We start from the raw sequence: 21,229 nt of genomic DNA on the forward strand, positions 1-21,229 counted from the left end.
TTGTGCTTGTTTTCCAAGTAATGAAAAACCTTATTCAGCATGTTTGCTAGGAAGATAAGCAATTGGAAGGCCAAACTGCTAGGTGTTTACAAACTAGAAAATTCTTGACTGAAACTGTTGGATTGGATGTCAGTCTTCTGTCTTTGGTTTGGAGAGATATGTACTTCAAAACTGAGAAAAGCTTTTGCATTGACTTGGCCTTGAGAGTTTGAATCTGGGCTCAAATAGGTATGATTACTTGTGCTCAGCTCTTTTTTTAGTTGTATCACTCTGCAGTGTTGTTAAATTCAAGGTAAATTTTAAAATTTATCAGCAGGAGATACCTTAGTGAGTTCCTTTAAAACAAATGTTTCATTCAATTAGAGAGTAATTTAAAGTTCAGGGTGTAGGAAAGTGTGCTACTTTCTTTAGAGCAGCTACTTCGAAGTACCACGGGGTGGCAGCAGGCTTGCATTAATGTATTGGTGTTACTAATGCCTGTGTCAGAGTAAACTTGAGCTTCAACTCTGTGTAAATCATATTGCATTGAGTAATGGTCTCCTTGTCTCTGTAACATTTGTACAGAAGTCTTTTGTTTTCCTCTCCTTTTTGTTTTCAGAGGTGGAGAGGTAATGACTTAAAACTGTTCACAGTGCAACAGCTGCCAACCGCCTGATTCTCTGTTGTGTAATTCTGTTTCCCTTCTGCTCTTGTGTTCTTGTGTGATCAGTGTCGCTGTTCTCCTGTCGTGGCTGTCGTCTTTTATTTCGTCTCTGCTGATAAATAGTGGTATTACCATGTTCAGAATGTTCAGTATCATTCATTTTCATCTCTCTTACTGAACAATTTCAGAAAAGCTTAAAAAAGTATTTTTTGCAGCTTCATGGAGGTGAGTTCGCATGAACAATCCCAGGTATGAATTTTAAAGAATCTTGTTCTTTCTTGAACATTTTGCATCTCCTTACCAAAAGGAAATCGGATTATGTGGCTCATGGGACATCTTTTTTTATATAAATATATATACATATATATTTGTATACAGTCAACAATTTAGTCCATATCAGTAGAAAGATGATGCTTATGGGCAACACAAATATGGAAAGTATGTTCTTTAAAGATCAAATTCTTCTAAGGCTTGGTGAAATGTGATCTGTTTGGTACGTATTTACCAGTCACCCTATACCTTCATTTTTCTTTTGCTCTCCCCTTCCTTTTTTAACTTGTTTTTATTGCTAGCTCCTCTCAGCACTCACAGAGAGTTTTGAGATACTTGCATCTATTGGTTGGAGGAATCTAGGTAAATAGGAAGCCTGGGGAACTAATTAGCAAAACAGTTATGCAGTGACAGAGTGGCTTTCCTCTGTGTATTTGTCAAATTTCAGGAAGTTTAGTTTTTGAGGTAGTGTTCTAGAACTCTTGTGCTGCTTTACATAAGCTTAGACAAAGTTGATCAGCCAGTAAAATTAAAATTATTTTGTATAATTTCTGCACAATAAGCAGAATAAGTTGTTTTTTCTAGCCCAGCATTTTTCTTTTCTGCTTTACTTCCTTTAATGGAAATCATTACTTTTAAAAGCATTGTTATAATCGGGGGATTCAATATCATTGTTTTGAAGCTGCATTTTAGGAGAAAAAATGCTCAAGAGTTTCAATAAACTCTGCTTTAGGCTGTTGCACCCTGTGCTAATGAAGCAACAGTTTTCCCCTCCTCCCCCCTGTATGACATCCATCCAAGGCAATATATTTATTGATGCTTATCTAGTACAGCTGAGAAGGTGTGAAGGTGTTTGTGGAAACATCTTAATGGTTGAAACCTTGTTTTTACAACATTTCCAATTACTTTTTTGTGATAAACTGTAGCTTAATCATCCAAAGCCTATCCAGATAATCTCTTAAAGCTTGATAAAATTGGCCAACGTGTATTCATATAACCACTTAATTTTTGCACTTGTATCTGCTTGATTTTCCACCCATCCCACTTTTGTGCCTATTAGTAAGGTGAGTTAAGGACAAAGAATTTAATTTCAGAACAAAAAAGCAAAGACCTCTACTGTTCACTCATCCTGTGAATTGTGACTTCTTTTAAAATGCTAACACAACATGTCTTCTTCAGAACGCTTGATTGTATTAGCATGTCCTTCTCCCTTTGTTTTTTGCAGAGTTAATACTTGATGATTGCAACTGTAGTATAAGAGTCAGTATGCTTAGGGATGGGGAAAACGCTTCAGGTTGAAGAGGAACCATTAATAGGGCAAACAGAGCAAGAGAAGGGACAAATTGTGTTAGTCTTATAAATTGTATGCTGGCCCATCATCTGCACTAGCTATATGGTTTCTGTGGGCACAGTGGGAAGGACTTGGAGTACTCGGGGATCAAGGGTTTGGTTTTCCCTGGGCTGTAAGCTCCTGGCCAGTATCACCTGTGTATGCATAGCATAGAGGGCTTTTTGTTGGTGGTTGGATTATCTGTGAATGGTGAAGCCTTCCACTTTATTCATATATGTTTGTGGTCTGTGGTGGTAAAGAAGGTAAAAGAGGCTGTAGAAGAGTTTCCACACTGTCCCTCTGCTGAGTAGGTCTCAGCTGCATTGGTTAATTGTTGCTTGATGAGGTCTTGTCTCATTTTGAAGCCTTCTGTACCACTCCCTCTTTTTTTTTTTTTTGCCAGACTTCCCTCCTTTTTCCTCCACTCTTTGGTGCAGAGCCAGGCAAGGGTGCTTCAGTCTCCTGCTTGCTTTGTGTGGATTCTCATATTTCTAATAATATTTGAACTTCTTTTTTTCCTTCAGCCTGGTCTTACTGGTGTCTTTTGATTTAAATATGGATAGAAAGTGCTTTGCTTCTTATAAGCTTAGTGTGCGCAACATCTGAAGAGGGTATTATTCTGTCTAGGCTGTCTTACCTGACTCTTAACTGCTGTAATGTACTAAGTAGTCTGTTTTTCTGTTTGATGGTTTAATATTGTGATGCACGTCAAAGGCAGTGTGTTCTTAGAGGATAGGAACTACTACCTACCTGGCATGGTTTAGCCCCAGCTGGCAACTAAGCCCCGCACAGCCGCTCGCTCGCTCCCCCCCAGTGGTATGGGGGAGAGAATCGGAAGAGTAAAAGTAAGAAAACTCGAGGGTTGAGATAAAAACAGTTTAATAGGTATAGCAAAAGCTGCGCACGCAAGCAAAGCAAGGAATTCATTCACTACTTCCCATGGGCAGGCAGGTGTTCAGCCATCTCCAGGAAAGCAGGGCTCCATCACACGTAACGGTGACTTGGGAAGACAAATGGCATCATTCTGAATGTCCCCCCTTCCTTCTTCTTCCCCAGCTTTACATACTGAGCATGATGTCATATGGTATGGAATAGCCCTTGGTCAGTTTGGATCAACTATCCTGGCTGTGCCCCCTCCCAGCTTCTTGTGCACCTGGCAGAGCATGGGGAGCTGAGAAGTCCCTGACTAGTGCAGCAACAACTAAAACATCAGTGTGTTATCAACACTGTTTTCAGTACAAATCCAAAACATAGCCCCACACCAGCCACTATAAAGAAAATTAACTCTATCTCAGCTGAAACTAGGACACTACTGCAGACAGTAGAAAGATGCTGATTTCACTGCATTTGTGCGCCTTCCATACAGTAATGGAAATAGTGATGGTTTACCAGGATAAACAAAAGTTCTTCTAACATCTTTGTTGTGCTTATTTGCTAGATGATGAATTTCACAGAATGGCATATCTTCTCAGGCTATAGCAAGAAACCTGTGGAGTTGCATGATTTGAAGTGTCAGTGGAAAATGGACACTTGGAAGCATACTTTCGTGTGGGTGTTTCCTCTCGCTTGTATGTGTGCCTTTCCAGATCCATTCTTAAATTTTGCTGTGGTTTCTGAGCTAACACAGCAGATGTATGACACACGTGTTTAATTAAAGAAGCAATTTATCCTGTTCCTTTCCTGCTTCTAAAGCTTTGTTTACTGCAATTATGAGTTTTGCCTACTTCCAGATATTGCCAGATACTACTTTGGGACCACGCTCACAAGGAGACATGCCAGTGAAAGCGTTTAGCCAGTGGGTTTTCCTGGCTGTGTTATCCAACAGAGCCAAATTTTCAGGATGTGTTCTCCTCTTAAACCTCCTAATTTAAGATCTCTTGTTCCCCTTTGGTGCTCAGCCAGTAAGTTAATGGTCCCCTTCCGTTCATTACAATTTGTTTTGAGTTAGCATTTGGTTAATTTTGTGTGGCTACTTAGCTTTATTGTGTTCTTTCCTGCCTTGGTGCTGTAGGAGCTTTGCTTCTGTACTACCTGTAAGAGCTATGTGGTTTCCATGCTGTCATACAGCAGTTTTGTGCTTACATATTGAATTGCTCAAGAACTTAAGAAAATACCTTGCAAAAATTGTGTGTGTATATATATGTAAAAAAAAAAAAAAAAAAAGGTCTATCATCAAATATGCATTCTTTTATATCCCTCCCTTTTAAGAACAAAAAGAGACCAGTGTTTGCTATTTGTGTTGTTTTGTTCTTTGTCTTAGGGAAATGCTGATGCTCTCTCATTACATGTGTAATGCAAAGCATTGAAGCTGGTGTTTGGCTGTTGTTGTGTTAATCTGTGTGTCTGTTTTCAGGAGCCTCTTTTAAGAAGTTTTGAGTTGTAAGCAGCCAAAACCAGCAGATAAAGACTACTGTCAGGAAGGCTTTTCAGGAGTTTTCTTTGTGGACATCTCCTCTCCTTTATTTTTGGATTTCATCTTTAGCTGATCAAAAACCTCTTGTCTTTCAGGCTATGAACCGTTCCCTTGCAAATGTGATTCTAGGGGGCTATGGCACGACGTCAACAGCTGGTGGGAAGCCCATGGAAATTACTGGAACCCATACAGAAATCAATGTGGACAATGCAATTGAAATGATAAAGGAAGCCAATAATATTATTATTACTCCAGGTAAGACACTGTGGACTCATACAGCAAGATGTTCAGAGGATGTGTTATTAAAAAAAACCAAACAAACAAAAACCCAAACCAAAACAAAACTGTAGCCCGTCTTGCAGTTGCAACATAGCAGCAGCATGTCAAATGTTAACTGGGTCTGTGGGATCTGTTTTTGTTCCCCAGGTCACTCATCATTCCTCTGTGTAGACATGTGTATGCCACTTTATTTTTCCTGGTGTGTGTCTTTTCAAACTTTGTCCTATTTATTTAGGTTTTAAATTCTTCAGGACAAAGACTGTCTTTTGTAAATTATGTTTACAGTTAATTTTATGTACAGCTGTTGTGGTGTGAGGTTTCCAAGCACTACCACAGTACCAGCAGTACCAATAACAAAATATCTGTTAAGTTAGGGAGAGGATTTTGTTTATGCTTCTCATCTACTCGCTCAATTCTGCATTGTTTTATTACAAAAAGGCAGAAAAACATCTAAAACTTAGTATACAATAAATATTGGAATTAAGGTAGAAAAAGCCCTGAAAACCAAAACCCTGAGTTGTCTGAAACTATTATGTTGGCTGTAGGCTCATATGGTTCAATAGCACATTCCTTGTTAGGAGAGGTCAGGTGGGGAAAAGTCTTGTTTTCCTTTAACTGAATGGCACAACTATTGTGTTAAATTTATTTTACCATTGGAATGAGAAGAATGCTAAAAAACAAATTCATCTTTCATTTTGCTTTAGCTTAAATGAAAACATCAGTGAGGTAGTGTTCTAATTTGGGAAGTTACCTTTGTTTCCAACAAAGCTTGCAAACATCTTCAAGGAGTTTGCCTCTTTTGGTCAAACCTTGAGGACACCATTAATAATTTTATACTCTGCATTTTCTTCCTGGGCGTTATTGCTCTGAGTTAATTCAGACAGAAAGACTGAAAAGATTATTTGCTGCTAAAAGCCATATTCAACTACTGGATTCGCATTATGCAAATCCAAATTTTGTTGAGGATATGGTGGTGAAATAACCCGATAGTAGCCTCTTTATCAATTTTTCATTGTACCTGTCTGAAACATCCTTTTCTGATAGAGAAAACGAACACGTGTGTTTGTGAAGCTGAAATAAGTTACTTGTGTAGTTTGACTGCTCAAACCACTACACTGTTAGTGGTCAGGAGACCGAAAAGATGAGATGAATTACACAGTGGTCAGGCTGAAACTCCCCTGGGAATATATGAGTATCTGATAGATATAGATAGATAGATATAATTTGTTTGTCTATTTATTTTTAATTATGAGAGCTTCTCTGTGTGGAAAGTACACTTATTGTCTGCAGCTATTCTGTCTGCACTGAAACAGAAAGAGAGCTTAAAATTTGGAAATTCTTTCAGGTTATGGTTTGTGTGCAGCAAAAGCTCAGTACCCCATAGCTGATCTGGTGAAGATGTTGAGAGAACAAGGGAAAAATGTCAGGTAAGTACTTCCCTTGATGAAAAGTGTTACAGGCGCTTTCCCCCCCCCCCTTAAAATCCTCTACAAGTGTGTGCTTTCATTTAATTTTTCTTTTAGCAGTCATTATTATGCTGTCTGTCTCTCAAATACTAGCTGGACGAATGCTCTAGTCTTGTTAACTTGTAGCTGAATATCTAGAAATTTCATGCTTTAGTGTAAAAGGTATTTCTACCTTTTACTGATTTTTGGGGAATTAAGATCCCTTACTCCCTTAGACTCTTATTAAGTTTGGGTTTTGGAAGTAGCCCCAGCAGTTAGGGAATAATTTTTTGTTGTTGTTTTTTGGTTTGGTTTTGTTTCGTTTGATGTCATGCTGAAGTTTGGTTAAAAAGAATGGCTTTAAAATTTAGAATTTCTTTATTGTAGCAACAAAATCTTACTTTTTTGAAAGGTAAGTTAGTTCCCTTAGATACATATGCTCTGCCTTTGCATATAGTAGTATTTTTCTACAAAACAATCGGTGAAGGTTTTTTAAAAATAAAACTTGAATGTACCTTTTTGTATTGTGTTCAAGAGAACAGTTAGTAGCCTTCTCTAAAGGTGGAGGTTGGAGAGCTCTATGAAAGCAACCACTTTGTGGAGATGTGTTACTGTGAGGAGTAATTGCAACAGCTGACTTCAATGCAGGGAAAGCAGGAAGAATAGTTTTTCTTTATGCTTGTAGTCAATGGGGAGAGAGCACAGGCCTAACTTAAGTGCTTTGAATTGCATCCTAGAGAAACCTCCATTAAGGGGGATTGTTTACTAGGCTAAATAGCTTTAATATTTTAATTTTTTAAAATCCTAATTTGCTAAGGAAATGGCCTCTCTGCTTGTGAAATTGTTGGGGAATAGTTAAAGGGGTGCAGAGGGAATAGCTGAGGCTCCTAGGCAGGAGATGAGAGCCTCCTGCAGTACGGAGAAGTGTTTGCTGGGATCAGGCTGGTATGAAGTGGAAGAGTAGATCAGGTAGCAGCCTCTGCACAAAGAACATGGGATTTACTTCTTTCCTGGAATAACTGACTTGCATTAATAGAAGCAACGCTTACTACTACACGGCAAAGTTGTATATTAAAAAAAAAAAAATACAGACAGTAACATGCAATTCTGATTGGCATGTTTGAAACAATGCTGAAAAGAATTAACCACACTATAGTGTTAGATGCCCTTCTTACGTTAAAAATCCACAGTCTACCTTGCCTTTTTACTCTCTAAAAATTTTGAAGACCTGTTAGTTGTGCAATGAAAGAACCTTTCTTGGCTAATGTGATGACAGTGTTGTGTGCTTTTGGCTTTCCTTTCAGTGCTTCTGTGAGGATGAGCTTTATTTTTTATCAACCTTGGTGATATAAAAGATTATTGGTTTTGCCTTTTATGGTGGCTTTGCAGAGGAGAAATGTGAATGAATCCTTGAAATAACTGGCTTATACTTGAAATTGGTCAGTTTCAGGAAGGGATCACTGCAGTGGTTACCTAGTATTTTAATGAAATAAATCTGTATTTACAGTTTGTGGTAACTCAGGCCTTTCATCACTTTGCAGAGCTCCCCCACGGTGTTCATTGAGTGCAGCTGCTGTCCCTTTGGTTTCAGTAGGCCTGGAGTGCCTCGGGACCCTAGTATGCTCACCATCCAGATGTAGTGACACTCTCACACATCCGCTGTGGAGAGGTGCCAGCATGGACATACGATAGTCATCAATTTGTAATGCCCATACTGTGCCAAGAAAAATTGAGTCTGTCATATGGTCTTTTTTTGCTTCATGGCTTACAATTGATCCAGGGAAGCTGTTGTTTTCATTTACTTTGCCTATAGCCATAACATTCTCAGTGACGAGCGCAGGTTATATAACATGATGCATAACCTTTGACGAGAGTTTAAGTTTAGAAATATGGGGGAGTTTGGAAACTTCAGACTGTTTTAGCTATTAAATTGCATAGCTAACATCATCGCTTACTTGAGATGGTCTTGCAGCAGATCACATCTTTAATGTATTAGTAGGATCACATAGAAAGCTGGATATTGCTGACCCCTCATTATAGCTTTCCCTTTTTATGGATGGGTAAAACAACAAAACTTTTCATAGGCTAAATCCTGTAGTCCCCAGAATCCATTGGCCTCGGAGAGGAAATACTTGTTCTACAACTGGTCTCGTATTTCTGCAGAGTTACAACTGAGTAAATTGTTGAAAGTTCTCGCCTTACCGAAGTTCTTCAGCCACATGCTGTGTTGTTTGAAGGCCCCTAGTTGTGAAATTCTGATTTCTTCTATATAATTAAATTATATTCTATAGTAATTCTATATATAGATACCTAATTATTCTATACTATTACAGTATGGTTTAAAACTGTATACATTCTCATATGTGCATGGGTAATTGATGCTGTCCTATGTCCACATCAAGTTAATTATCTTAGCATTTGCCACAGTATGACTCTCCTAAGACTTTTTCTATCAATGTGTTTTGTTTTCCTGCATAGTAAGAAATTCTTGATAAGAAAAATGTATTGCAGGGTGCAAGGACTCTTAAAATTGTGCTTTGTATAGACTTTTGAAATCTAACTCGTAATTAAATATGGTGGTTTTCTGGTGGGTTTCTCATAGTTGAGGGAATTGCAGATTACCTCTTTAACAGCCTTTCAAGTTAGTTGCTAATTCGTTAGTGTTTTGGTTTGGGTTTTTTAAACCTAATTTTTATAGGTGGATATCTTGAAGGACTTGGATTTCTGTCTTCTAATGCTGGAGAATCTAATTACTCTTGAGCACGTGGAAACATGGGTTTCTTACATTTTTGAAAATGTGATACCATGGATTTTGTGTTGGAACTACATTTTTGGATTTTTATTTTTACCTCTGTGGCTGAGCTCTAATCAAATGTGTTTAGGGTTCTGGGTTTTTTGTCTCTATTGTTCTAATTGCTTGTGAGCGATCGAACATATGGATGGGTACTACTTACACATTTATCTACAACTTAGTAAGTAAAACTGATTAACTTCAGTCGTTTAGTTATATCAATTTACAGTCATCATTCTTTGTTGCTCTACAAGAAAATCTAGAAGAATTTTAAAGGATGGGCTGTTAAGATGCTGTCCCAACCAATCTTAACGTACTGCATAGGTCAGGTGTGCGTAACATGGAAATTACTGTCACTGCTGAATGGCAGCATAAGAACAATGTGGGTTGATGCAAGTTTCTATGAAGCTGCAGTATGCTTACTAGGAAGACACAAAGTGTGCACATGTGTATCAGTTCTCAGTTGCTATCTTACAGTCAAATTAACTGGGTGGGTTCTGAATTATTAATGCTGCAGGTGAAGGGATAAATGGAGTCCAACAGATCTGTTAGGTCAAGCGCTGTGTCAGTGTAGCTAGAGAGAAGTAGCAAATCTTGCTGTACCTGATCGGCTTCTGCAAGGATGCAGCTATATCTGTATGCTCATGGGGGTGTGTATTGTAGGTATGTCATTGGTTCCATACGGTCAGCTGAGCTCTGGGTGACCTTACTAGGTCAGTTTGTGATGCTTTGTGGAGGCAGGCTCTTTTTTCTTCCCTGCAGTTGGGTTCTTGGGAAGGTTACTGTATTGAGCTAAGGTCCACGCCATGTATTTGGATCTTGCCCCTGCTGTGATAAACCATAGTGGTTGGAAATAGGGACCCAGTACCAACCCTCACTTAAGTATGCTTAATTTAACTAATTTAATTCAGTTTAAACTTAACTGACCTGACTGCAGCAGAGCCACTGAGCTTAGTCCATGCTGAAGTACTGTTTCTGGGGACATGTTGCCTCGCTAAGCTGGCTATGTGCTTTGATGCTAGTAACCTACATAGTCATCTATAATGTGTGATGAGAGCATTATACTGTGATACTTACAAGTCGTGTTACACTGCAACTGTTATATAGCAGGATTGAAGCTGTGGACTATCTGAATGATGTATTTAGCAGTTCATCTAGGTTTTGGGTTTTTTTTTTTTCACCTTCCTGTTACCTTGAATAACAGATTATTGTCTGTACTGAAAACAGAGGTGGAGAGGTGTCAAAACACAAATAAAGTGAATGGTGGGGAGGGGAAGAGGAGGTGAGGCAAAACCCTTGGGCAAATTACTCTCTGTATATACAACTTCTGAAGTGTTGAGTAAGCTAAATTAGGCACCAGCCAGATGTTACTTACTTACATCACTCTGTCCAGCTTTGGCATAACAACAGGAATCCTATCTTTACATGGATGAAGCTATCTTGAAACGCTTCTGCATTGGGTTAGGTAGGTGCTAGTTCTTTCAGTATTGATTACAAGAATGTTATCTAGGCACTTGTAATAGGGATAGATGCTGACTTTATAAACTGTATAAAAAGCAATTTCGTTTCTGAGATTTTTCAGTGATTTTTCATGCAATAGTTGTCTTGTTCACACTACTATAATTAACTTCATACTGCTTTTAAGTTTTTCCCCCTGAATTCAAATGCTTTCTGTGCTGAAAGTACTGTCCTAGATATGATGTGCATGTTGGGAGTTCTAGATTTTTAGTCTAAATTTAAAAGAAAATGTTGCAGTCTTTGTTTTACAAGAAAAGGTTCAAAATATGAACTCATTTTTCAGTGTGCTGTGTTGTCTTTCTGAAGTTAAAAAGTATCCAAAAGAGACTGGTTAAAAAGGCTGAATAATACTTGCCAGCTACTGTTTAGGTGTGAAGTCTTAGTAGCAACGAGGTGTGTGCTTACTTCAGTGTATCTGACAGTTGGAGGTGATAAGCAAGCCCTGTGTTACGCTGTCAGGATTCAGGGTCAAGAGAAAAAATTCCTGGTGAGTGCTGTGTTTCAATGAACTACTAGAATAATGTTCAAGTCAGACACAGCATGATTGTGAATCTTTGTTGTGAGTGAAGTATATGTAGACTGAAAACTTAATGTCATGTAAACAGAAAGTCAAAAAGAGTGTGAGATTTCTGCGTGATTTAAAAACCAACCAACCAACCTAAGGGAGTTCTTGCATGACTGATATTAAAAGCATATCAAAGAAACTTAGCAATTTTTCACTTTAAAACATTTTTACCGTAAAATATGTCTCTCTTAAAATCATTTGTGTTTTGAATTTTTGAATATGAATGAGGTTCATATTTTGAACATCTAGGAGAGCATATGTGAAAAAATCTTTCTGCCATAACGGAGATAGCTTTGAAGCACTGCTGCTGTTGCAAGTCAGGAGCAAGATACACAGCTTTTATTAGACATGTTGTGAGCCCTCAAGGAGCTCTCTCTCTTCCATGCTTACCTGAATTCTGCTTTCAATTGGACAGACTAATTTCACTCTAGATATATGTAAATCTTATCTTGTGAAATAATGAAAGCCTTAGAGAGGCACATATTTTTAATGATAATTAAAAATATCTTTGACAAAAATGTTTTTGACACACTTGCACATCCAGTTTCAAGAGGTACTGGCAGGCTACTGTCATATTTGGTTAACAGACTTTTAGAAGCAGACTTCTGGGAGTCACTTCAATATTTATCCAAAAACCTTTTCTATGAGCAGCTTTCTCAAACTTTGTGAATACACAGTACGTGGTTTCAAGCAGAGTCTGTCTGAAGTCTCTAACTACTGATGGTTGATGCCATAACTCTTCCTGAATGAAGATAATTTGTCCCTTTCTTTTCTTCTTTCTTTGTCTCTTGCCAGGAAGAGTGAAGTCAAAGGTGAAATTCATTCTCTTGGCAGCTTAAATTTTGGCTTCCCAGCCCTTGAAATAAGATTGTATGTGTATATAGTATTTAATGGAAACCTCACGAGTATTTTGTTTTGTGTATTGCCAAAACAGCTTTGGTCACAAAGACGCTCAAATAATTTTATTAGAAACAAAAGAGAATTTTGTTGGAAAATCTATTTTCACTGCCAGAAGAGTGATGGGTTTTCTCAAGTGTACTTCAGAATAAGAGTTTTCCTACTGTACTGTAAGTGGTTGAATTTGGTACACTTTAGGACTAGCTGCAGTACTACACATGGCTTATATTACTGAGTGGTGTGAAACGTAAGTTGTTAATGTTTTGCCCTGTATATTTGCTCTCCTTTTTCTGATTCTAGGTATTATCCTTTGCAACAGGATCCCAAATGTTTACTAGCTGAGTACAATCTATTCTTTTTGTTTCTTTAAAAGCATTCCTTTTAAAGCTAGCTTTTATCTTGCTGTTTGACCTAGAGCTTAAAATTGTGGTATATCTAGTATTATGTGGATTAATCATATGTCCTTAATTTTGTTTCTGGAGTTCCAATTGTCTCGTCTTTGCATTGTCTTAATGCTGTCTTGCTGATGGAGTGCTCAGTTGCCCTTTTAAGGTTGTACTTGTACAGTATTAAATTCACAAGTGGTCTGTGTTGATTGGACTGTGGCTTGTGGACCATCAGTGGTGTTATGCACTTCCATTACAATGGAGTTGAAAATAGAAATATGTGGCAATCCCTTTGTCATGGCAAGTTGATTTATCAGTCTTTCCCTCCTTTATGAAGAAATCTAAAGTCCTTTTATTGCATTCCTGACTCACTTGGATTTCTGCTCAGAAATTTCTGAGCAGAAATCCAAGAATTTACAGTTTTCTCTTGGGTATTTTCTGTCTCTTCGAAAGTACATGTAGGCTTCCGTACTAAACATTTAACTTCAGCTATATACAACATTCATCTGAGGCATTTCTGGTGTGCTTGAGTCAGCATTACATTTGGTGATAGCTCCAGAGCTGGAAAGACAGAAAATGCACAGGACAGTAGACATTGATCTGCCTAGTTTATTCAGAGCCGGTACATGAGCACAAGAGTACAATCTGCCTACAAGAAGTAGATTTACTTCTAACTAAAATATGTCTTTGGGAGTTAGAGCTAAACCAGTTTAACGTCTCCATTCTGAATTTTGTCAGAAGGCATGCCTTAACAGCCCCCACCGCCAGCCTGTGTGTGTCTAAATTTTTAGTAACTCATAAGCAGTGTATTTTCTCTAAGTTGTTTTTGAGCTCTTCTAAAAACATTTCTTAAATTGTTATGCTTAAACTGGTATAGCTTCTTAGGTCTCCACCTTCTCAGTCCCCCTCCTTTTTTTTTTTTTTTTTCCTCCTAAGATCAATCATGAGAAGCAAGTGGCATGTTAACCTAATTCAGCAAAGCGTTGTCTTGTGCTTGAAGTAGAGCTCCTGCTAATTTTTCTGTTAGAGTGTTAGACTCTGATAACCATGCATAGTCTAGAGATTCCTGAGTCAATAAGGTCATTTGCCAAGGGCATTTCTAGGTCTAGGAGTGGTTTTGCTTCAGGAAGGCGGCACAGTCCTTTGGCCTTTTCATGAAGAGTGTTATATGGTGGCCAGTTCATTTACCCCATGGTGCTTTCACTTTTCAGTGATGTAAGGGACCTGCAAAGCGTATTAATGTGCATGGTGGTTTTGCAGCAAAGAGGCTTATTCATAAAAAACCAAAGGTATCTGTCACAAGGTTTTAAATATGGTACTTCTTGGAAGGGGACGCGAATGCTTGCTGTGTGTGATATGGCTCAGGCTGATGACTGTAGCCAGAAAAAATGGTAAAATAGTCCTATTACTTTCAAAAGTAATTGAATAAAAGCTTGTTGGTATAAGCTGTTGCTGGGTGGAAAATTTACTCTGTTGGTCCATCTTGCAGTTATGTGTTCCCAGACATTTCTGGCCATGAGTTCGTTCTTTATTGTCTCTAGAAGTGTCCAGCAGGCTCTCCAAAGCCACTTTCAGGTGCAGCAACTTCCTGAAAGAGTCTTCTTATGATGGAAGGATTGAAAACGTACTTCTAGTTTCTCTAGTTTTACTGGGAAATTAGCATATTCTTTTGCATACCTGTTTTGTCAGTCATACTTTTAACTTTGCAGAAAAGGAACAGCTGTTCTCCAGGTAAAGAGTCAAATCTATGGGCCTTGTTCCCTTTCCCACCCACTCGTTCCCTGCAACACTGGAAAAGTAATTACGATATTGTTAAGGTTTAACCATTTCTTTTTATTAATTCATATGTGTGCTTATACTTAAGAACTTCTTAGCCTTGTAGGTCACAGGTGGCAATTTTACTGTATAAAACAGAGTGGCCAGTATGTATTAACGGGGTTGGACTTTCTTTCCTGTTAGGTTTGGTATTCACCCTGTGGCTGGCCGTATGCCTGGTCAGCTGAACGTACTCCTAGCAGAAGCTGGTGTTCCCTATGACATTGTACTGGAAATGGATGAGATAAACGAAGACTTCCCAGGTTAGCATGCGAGCTATGTTTCCAGTAGATTGGATTTGATCTTGTCAATTTTTATTTGATTCTGTTTTTTACATCACACAAGGATTTTAAAAATAGAAGAGTTCAGTCAGGCCATTCAGTTTCTCTTTATGCCTGTTGTGATACCACTGTAGAAGAGCAGAGGTCTTTCCCTTGTAGTCTGAGTGCTCTCCCAGCTGATGGGCAAGTGAGCACAGAGGAATACAAGAAATAGCCTGACTCAGAAGCAGAGAGTACAGACGGTTAAAGCTAAGGGAAATACTGAATGCAGGAGTAGATATTGAAGGGAGGTTAAATAGGCCTGTGAAACTTGTTTCCTCCAGAACTAAGGGAAGAGGTTTTTTTAATTGCTTGTAGCTGTGAAATAAATGAAAACGCTGTGTCTTTTATCACTGTTACGACTCCATACAGGAAAACTACTATATCTTTTTTAGGCCAGGTGTTGTGGATGACTTGACCCTGTCATGTCTTGCAAACCAGTATAGCATTGTACAGACAACTTCTTGCTTTCTTACATCTTTTTTTAAAAACCAGAAAGTTTCTGGTAAAAGGTTTTTTGAAAGAATATTCAAAGAAAAAGCCAGGCACAAAGAAATTTGAAGATGATGATACTATATGTGTGTGAAACCACATTTAAATATCAAAAGACTTAACTTTCGTGTGGCGGAATGGTTTAACAAGTCCCTTGGAATGGGGTTGTAGCTGCTTGCAGCTTGCTGGACGTAGTTGGTAGCACACTTGGACTCTCACATACAACTTGCCTGATAAGTTTGTAAAATATTTGTGAATGAAGTCCCCATAAATGTTTGTAGAGTGCTTACCATAAGTGGTTCTTCTGCTTCTAATGATCGGATTTAACACAAAAATGTATATCAGCCTCAGTGTTCAGGTTTCAGATAATTTTTCATCAGTTTTATTTTCTTTGTCTTGCTGCAGAAACTGACTTGGTCCTTGTAATTGGTGCAAATGATACAGTTAATTCAGCAGCTCAGGAAGATCCAAACTCTATCATAGCCGGAATGCCAGTTCTTGAGGTCTGGAAGTCCAAACAGGTGAGATTAAGAGAGTTGTGTTAGCACCTACCTTAGGTAGCATGCTTTTAAAAATGTGGTTTATAGGATAAGCTAGCAAGATTCTCCTACTCTTCTGGTTTCCATGAGAAGCTTTTCTGCAAGGTGTCCCACAAAACAGTCAGTACTTTGCAAGTGTGATGCAGTGTTCATGATTTTATAATCATCAGCAGGTGCTTAGTGAGACTAATGATGACTTCAGTAGAAAAGACCAATGAAAGTGCTTTTACTAAAAAATGTGGTTAGAATAAATGATGTTCTGCTCACATCTGTGGCCCTGAAACATTTCTGTACAAATATCTGCTTTTTTAACTTTATAGGAAATTTGATTGACAACTTTAATATTGAGGTGGAAATACAAAAATGAATAATATGCTTAAATAAAAAAACCCAAACAATGAGTGGCTGGGTTGAGTAGGGAGCTTAGTCTGTACAGATTGAATTGACAGTTTAGTTACCTTGCCAGTTTTGCTCTTTGAAAGCAACATTGTCTGATCTAAAGTACATATACTTGAGTTTCCTTGATGTGAAATCTTTGAGCTCTTGTTCTGAACCCAGTTGTAACCTCAGTTCTTCTGTGGGTTAGCCATTCAAGCACTCAGTCATCGGCACATTTATGTATCAGTGTTTTGTGAGTAGCTACATGTTGCAATTTGAGAAGTAAACATGTACATGGTTAAAGTTGGTAAAGCTTCACAGTTTCTCTGCTGAAGGTGCCCTGGTTAATTGATTTGACATTTAATAGCTAAAACTGGCTGAAATTTTATTTGGGGGGGGGGGGGGGGGAGGGGGTGGGAGGGTGGGGGTGGTTGGTTTGGTTTGTTTTGTTTTGTTTTTTAAATCCCGTGTATGAAGTAGTACACAGTCATAGTCTGGAGAAGTACCAGAGAGCATTGCACCAAGTATTGATGTGAATGCTCATCTGAATTGTGTTGCTGTCAGGGAATTGGGTTCTTAAAATAGTTAAAAAATAAAAAAGCCTCAGAAACCTTCTATGTTGTAATCAATGCCCATCTTGCTTTGACTTTATTACATGGAATAAAGTAAAAGCATATGCATGTGTAGTGTCCACAGTCTCTTCATCTGACATGTAATATTGTGTTTAACAATAAAATGTTTCTGAAACTGGTCCGAATATCAATTTGTCTGCTATATTAAAATTTGAAATACAGTTTTGTAGCAGTGAGCACCCTATTTTGGCCAGGGATCTTTCTTCTTCTCCCTTCATTTGTGGAGGTTGGTTTTGTGTTGCCTTCATTTGAGGGAGGTTGGTGGTTGGTTTTTTGCTGTTTCAAACATGTACTCTTTATGTGCAGGTCATTGTAATGAAGAGATCTTTGGGAGTCGGTTATGCAGCAGTGGACAATCCAATCTTCTACAAACCCAATACTGCCATGTTGTTGGGAGATGCTAAGAAGACTTGTGATGCCCTGCAGGCCAAAGTCAGGGAATCTTATCAAAGCTAAATACTGATTTATATTCCACTCATGATTGCAACTACAGTTTTGTCACAGAGGTCATGGAAAACAAGAGTTAGAAGAATCTCTTACTGTCATAATGCAGCTGATATTTGGAGAAGACTGCATTGACTCCTAGGAGATGTAGTTCAGTCAGGGAATGTAGGCTTTTATGAAAGGATGGGCACATTAACCCCTCAAACTAAATCTCCCATGAAGCAATGCATTAAAGAATGAAAATGTGCTTTTTAAGGTTAACATTGAGCTGTTAGAAGCAGGAACTAATAACTCGTGGTCATCTTTAAGTAGTTATTGGCTTCCTCCTCCTAATTGTCTGTACTTCTGTCATGGAAATTCACTAAAAAATACTGTGCCAAAATTGTATTCTATCTTATCATCAAAGCTGTTCTTTGGCCAGTATGGACAAAACAACTATATTTCATCAAAACTTAAAGCAAAATCACAAACAGATGCAAGTAGATGCAAATAGATGCTTACATGATTTGAGATTCTAAACGTAATGTTCTGTTACATCTCTATAGAAAAATTGAACTCTTTCTTTTGTGGATTGCATGGATGCTGTGAATCAGGAACATTTTAGGAAAGTTAATTTTCTTTAAAATACGGTTCCACTTTTTTGTAGTGCCCACTTACATTATGTAAAATGAAACACAGGATTTCAGGGACCTACCAAATGATCTTCAAGTCTGACAAGGAAATGTACACTTAGTTGCACTGCTTAACTTTTTGAAGCAGCTGCTAAATTCTCCATCTTTTCCAGTTGTTGCCTTTTTAAGTGACTGAGGAAAAATATGGTCCAGTTCTGCACAGGGAGAACATCTTGCATATCTCATCTGTTCACAGAATTTGGACCACAGTGTTCCAGTTTATGTTCACTTAGACTTTTAACTGTATTTGCTACTTTAAAATTTAGTGATGGTTTCTTAATTAACATTTTTGTGATGCTGGAAAAGGCACTTTTTGAACATATTTAAGATGCTGGAGTTTATTAGAATTTTTTCTAAATAAATAAGCTATTGTTTGGAGAGCACAGAAACATACCAAACTTAAAATCCAGTGTTTTGATTATTTGACTTCTCCCTAATCTAATTAAAAGCACTGTTAAATTCCCATAATAAGTTCAGCAAATAATTAAATTATGACATAAATTGCTGTTTTGTTTTTATTATGTTAAGTGTACTTGAGTGGAACTCAAATATTTGCCTAATAAAATGAATTTACCATGTTTCCGTAATGACGTAGCAACTGTCCATGGTGACGAAGGCTAAATAGAAATAGCTGTGTTTGTGTTAGAAAGCGTTCATATCTGGGGGAAACAAACTATTATGAAGTAGGTCTTGAAATTAATCAGTCTTGATCGAACAAACATTTTTTTATTACACCACATATAGAGACCTCATAAAATATAGTATTTCTACTTAGCTACCTCTGTTTTTATGTGACGATCACTTAAAACACAGACTTGGAACAGGTAATGCATTAAGAAATGTAACAATACGTGAAAGAAGCTACCCTTTTTGCAAATCTTGTTTATATAATTTGAAATAAAAATTATCATGTAAGCATTAATATGTTGTACACTGCAGGAAAAGACTTGTAATTAAACTTTAATTTAAAACATCGCGGCAGCTATATTTGAATGTAGCATGTATGGCCTCTTGATTTCATTGTATTCAACTTTTCTTTTAGGTCTGCAAAAAATAGGAGGTAAATGGGAGAAGAGGAAAGACAGGGAAATAATCCTCTATCTCTCCCTCCCAACTAAGCAAAAAAGGGATTTGAAGGGATTTAACATCATGAAGTATTAATTTTTGTCTTGTCAAACTTGAAGTATCTAACTGCAGTATGCAACATGTCTCTGCTTATAAGTAGCTAATATAAGACTTAGCTTTTCCTTTGTATTTTGGATCAGAGGTACCAGTGTTATCTTTAAAACTGTGCTTTACCATGGAACACCAGGTAATTGCTGAAGTGCTAATAAAAAGTCGATTATTTTTCCTTATTGATCACTGTCTCTTTTCTCTCCTGTTGTGTTTCTTGAGTAGGTAAGTAGTCTGAGATTCTTTCTGGGAGTAAGAAGATCAAAATCCCACCAAGGGGTGTTGAGATTGAAGAATGTAGTGAAAAGGAATCATAGTGAAATATGCATATTTCTTTTCTTCTTTAATTTGAATGGTTCTCTAAAATATTCATTCTAGGTATGATTGATGTCACGTGACCATAGCAACTTCATTGTGAGCTCTTATAGTAAATGAAGATCGTTAGACAACTTCTGAGAGCAATTGATCCCAATATGTGTTGCCTTTTTGACTTAAAAGAACCAAAAAAGAAAAAAAAGAAAAAAAAAAGCTGTAAGAACTTGGCTAAGTACTTCATTTTCCATTGGCTGAGGCGCAAGATGAATCCTGTCTCTTTGAGCCTGATACCATACAAGTTTGCTTCAGTTCTTAGTTACTCAGTTCTACAAGATGGTCAAGTTGATTGTTGTGATGATTTCAGTTTCTACCTTCAAAGTCATTGATAAATGAATAATTTTAGCTGTCTGATAGTCTGTTCAATTGTATCATTGCGCAAATCTGACATGCAACTTTCATGTTTTCTTCAAGCTTTGGTCAAGCTGAGACTTGAGGTCTCTTTCAGAGGCTGCAGCCTGGTGAGGTAACCTCTCTTCCCTCTTGATTGAGCAGCCTATCTGGGAGGCGCATACCCACAGCCTATGGATTTGTAATCTGACAAATGGTAAAGCCATACCCTATGTCTTTTTGTGGATCTGACTGCTAGTTTGAAGATTTTACTCTCTACCCCGTCTCCAGCTGCTTGTTGTCACCAAGAGGTATTTGCTCTAGCCTGCCTCTCAAACAGGCTATGAAAATCTGTTCCGATCAGACCATGGCAAAGCTGTGCAGCAGGAACAAAAGGAGAGGATGGAGGATGCTAATCTCTGTTCAGCTGGTGGAACTTTTCCAGTTTGCAGTGTGTCCATGGCCATGAGACACTTGGATCTTTGTTTTTAATACAAGTTGTTGCACTACTAAAGTTACAGAGGAATTTAGTTTGGAAGGATCCTCTAGGGATAATTTTGACCAGTCCCCTACTGCAAACAGATCCAGTTTGATCAGATTGCTCCAGGCTTTGATTTGACCATCTCCTGGGTGGAGATTCCCCAGCCTCTCTGTTCCCCTATTCCAGTTTTTTATTCTTCCTGTTGGGAACAATTTTGTTTTATATCTAATTGGAATTTCCTTTGCTGCAACTTGTGTGCATTACCTAGCCTAGTGCTGTTACTGTCCCCCTCTGAGAAGAGTGTGTTTTCACCACTGTCTCATGGAAAACAACAGGAAGATTCTGCCCTTATCCTTCTAAGGCTGACAAACCCAGTTCTTTCTGTTTCTCCTTGTATGTCATGTGTCAATGATGACTCCCAGTTTGGCTCACTTCACTATGTCAATGTTTTCTTGTATTGGACACACTAATCCAGACACAGTCTCACAAGTAAAAAGTGTAGGGGAATCATAATTTCCCATACCTGCTGTCTGTATACTTACTGCTGCAGCCCAATATGCAGTTTGCCTTTGCTGCAAGGTTGTGCTGCTGTTTCATGTTTCATGATGGTCTAGTGGGACCATCTTTATGTTTTCCATAGAGCTGTTTTCTAGCTAGTCAGCCCCCACTCTGTACTGTTTTATGGGGTTATTCTATCCTGAGTAATGGGCTTTGCGTTTGCCTTGGAACTTAATGAGATTCCTGTCAACCTGTTTCTTAGCCTGCTGAGGTCCCTCTGGCAGTCGTGCCCTCCAGTATATAATTTGTTCCTGCAGTTTGCTAAAATCTGTGAATGGCTTTCCTTCCCATTGTCCAGGTCAGTAATAAAGACTTTAAACAGTGTTGACTTCAGTACTGACCCCCTCATGAATGCTACTGGTACTTCACCGCTAGCTGGACTTCATACTGCGATCACACCATTGAGTCTGGTGGACCAGCTAGTTTTCCAGCTGGTTGATACTTCACTTGTGTAAACTATATGTCACTAATGTGCCTGGATACTGTG

At 38.1% G+C, this 21,229-nt stretch overlaps 1 protein-coding gene across 4 annotated transcripts in view; it reads left to right on the top strand.

Moving 5' to 3' along the window:
* Positions 1-19,078, top strand: part of NNT (nicotinamide nucleotide transhydrogenase) — a 44,594-nt gene extending 25,516 nt beyond the window's left edge. For all 4 annotated transcript variants that reach the window (XM_075488498.1, XM_075488497.1, XM_075488496.1 and 1 more), the window contains exons 18-22: positions 4,752-4,911; positions 6,281-6,362; positions 14,497-14,615; positions 15,570-15,685; positions 17,020-19,078. In XM_075488498.1, coding sequence (XP_075344613.1) covers positions 4,752-4,911; positions 6,281-6,362; positions 14,497-14,615; positions 15,570-15,685; positions 17,020-17,169 — 627 coding nt within the window. In that variant the 3' untranslated portion in view covers positions 17,170-19,078. The remainder of the gene's footprint in view (positions 1-4,751; positions 4,912-6,280; positions 6,363-14,496; positions 14,616-15,569; positions 15,686-17,019) is intronic.
* Positions 19,079-21,229: the final 2,151 nt, after the last annotated feature.

This window comes from Mycteria americana, chromosome Z, assembly GCF_035582795.1.
Source record: "Mycteria americana isolate JAX WOST 10 ecotype Jacksonville Zoo and Gardens chromosome Z, USCA_MyAme_1.0, whole genome shotgun sequence".
Lineage (NCBI taxonomy): Eukaryota > Metazoa > Chordata > Aves > Ciconiiformes > Ciconiidae > Mycteria > Mycteria americana.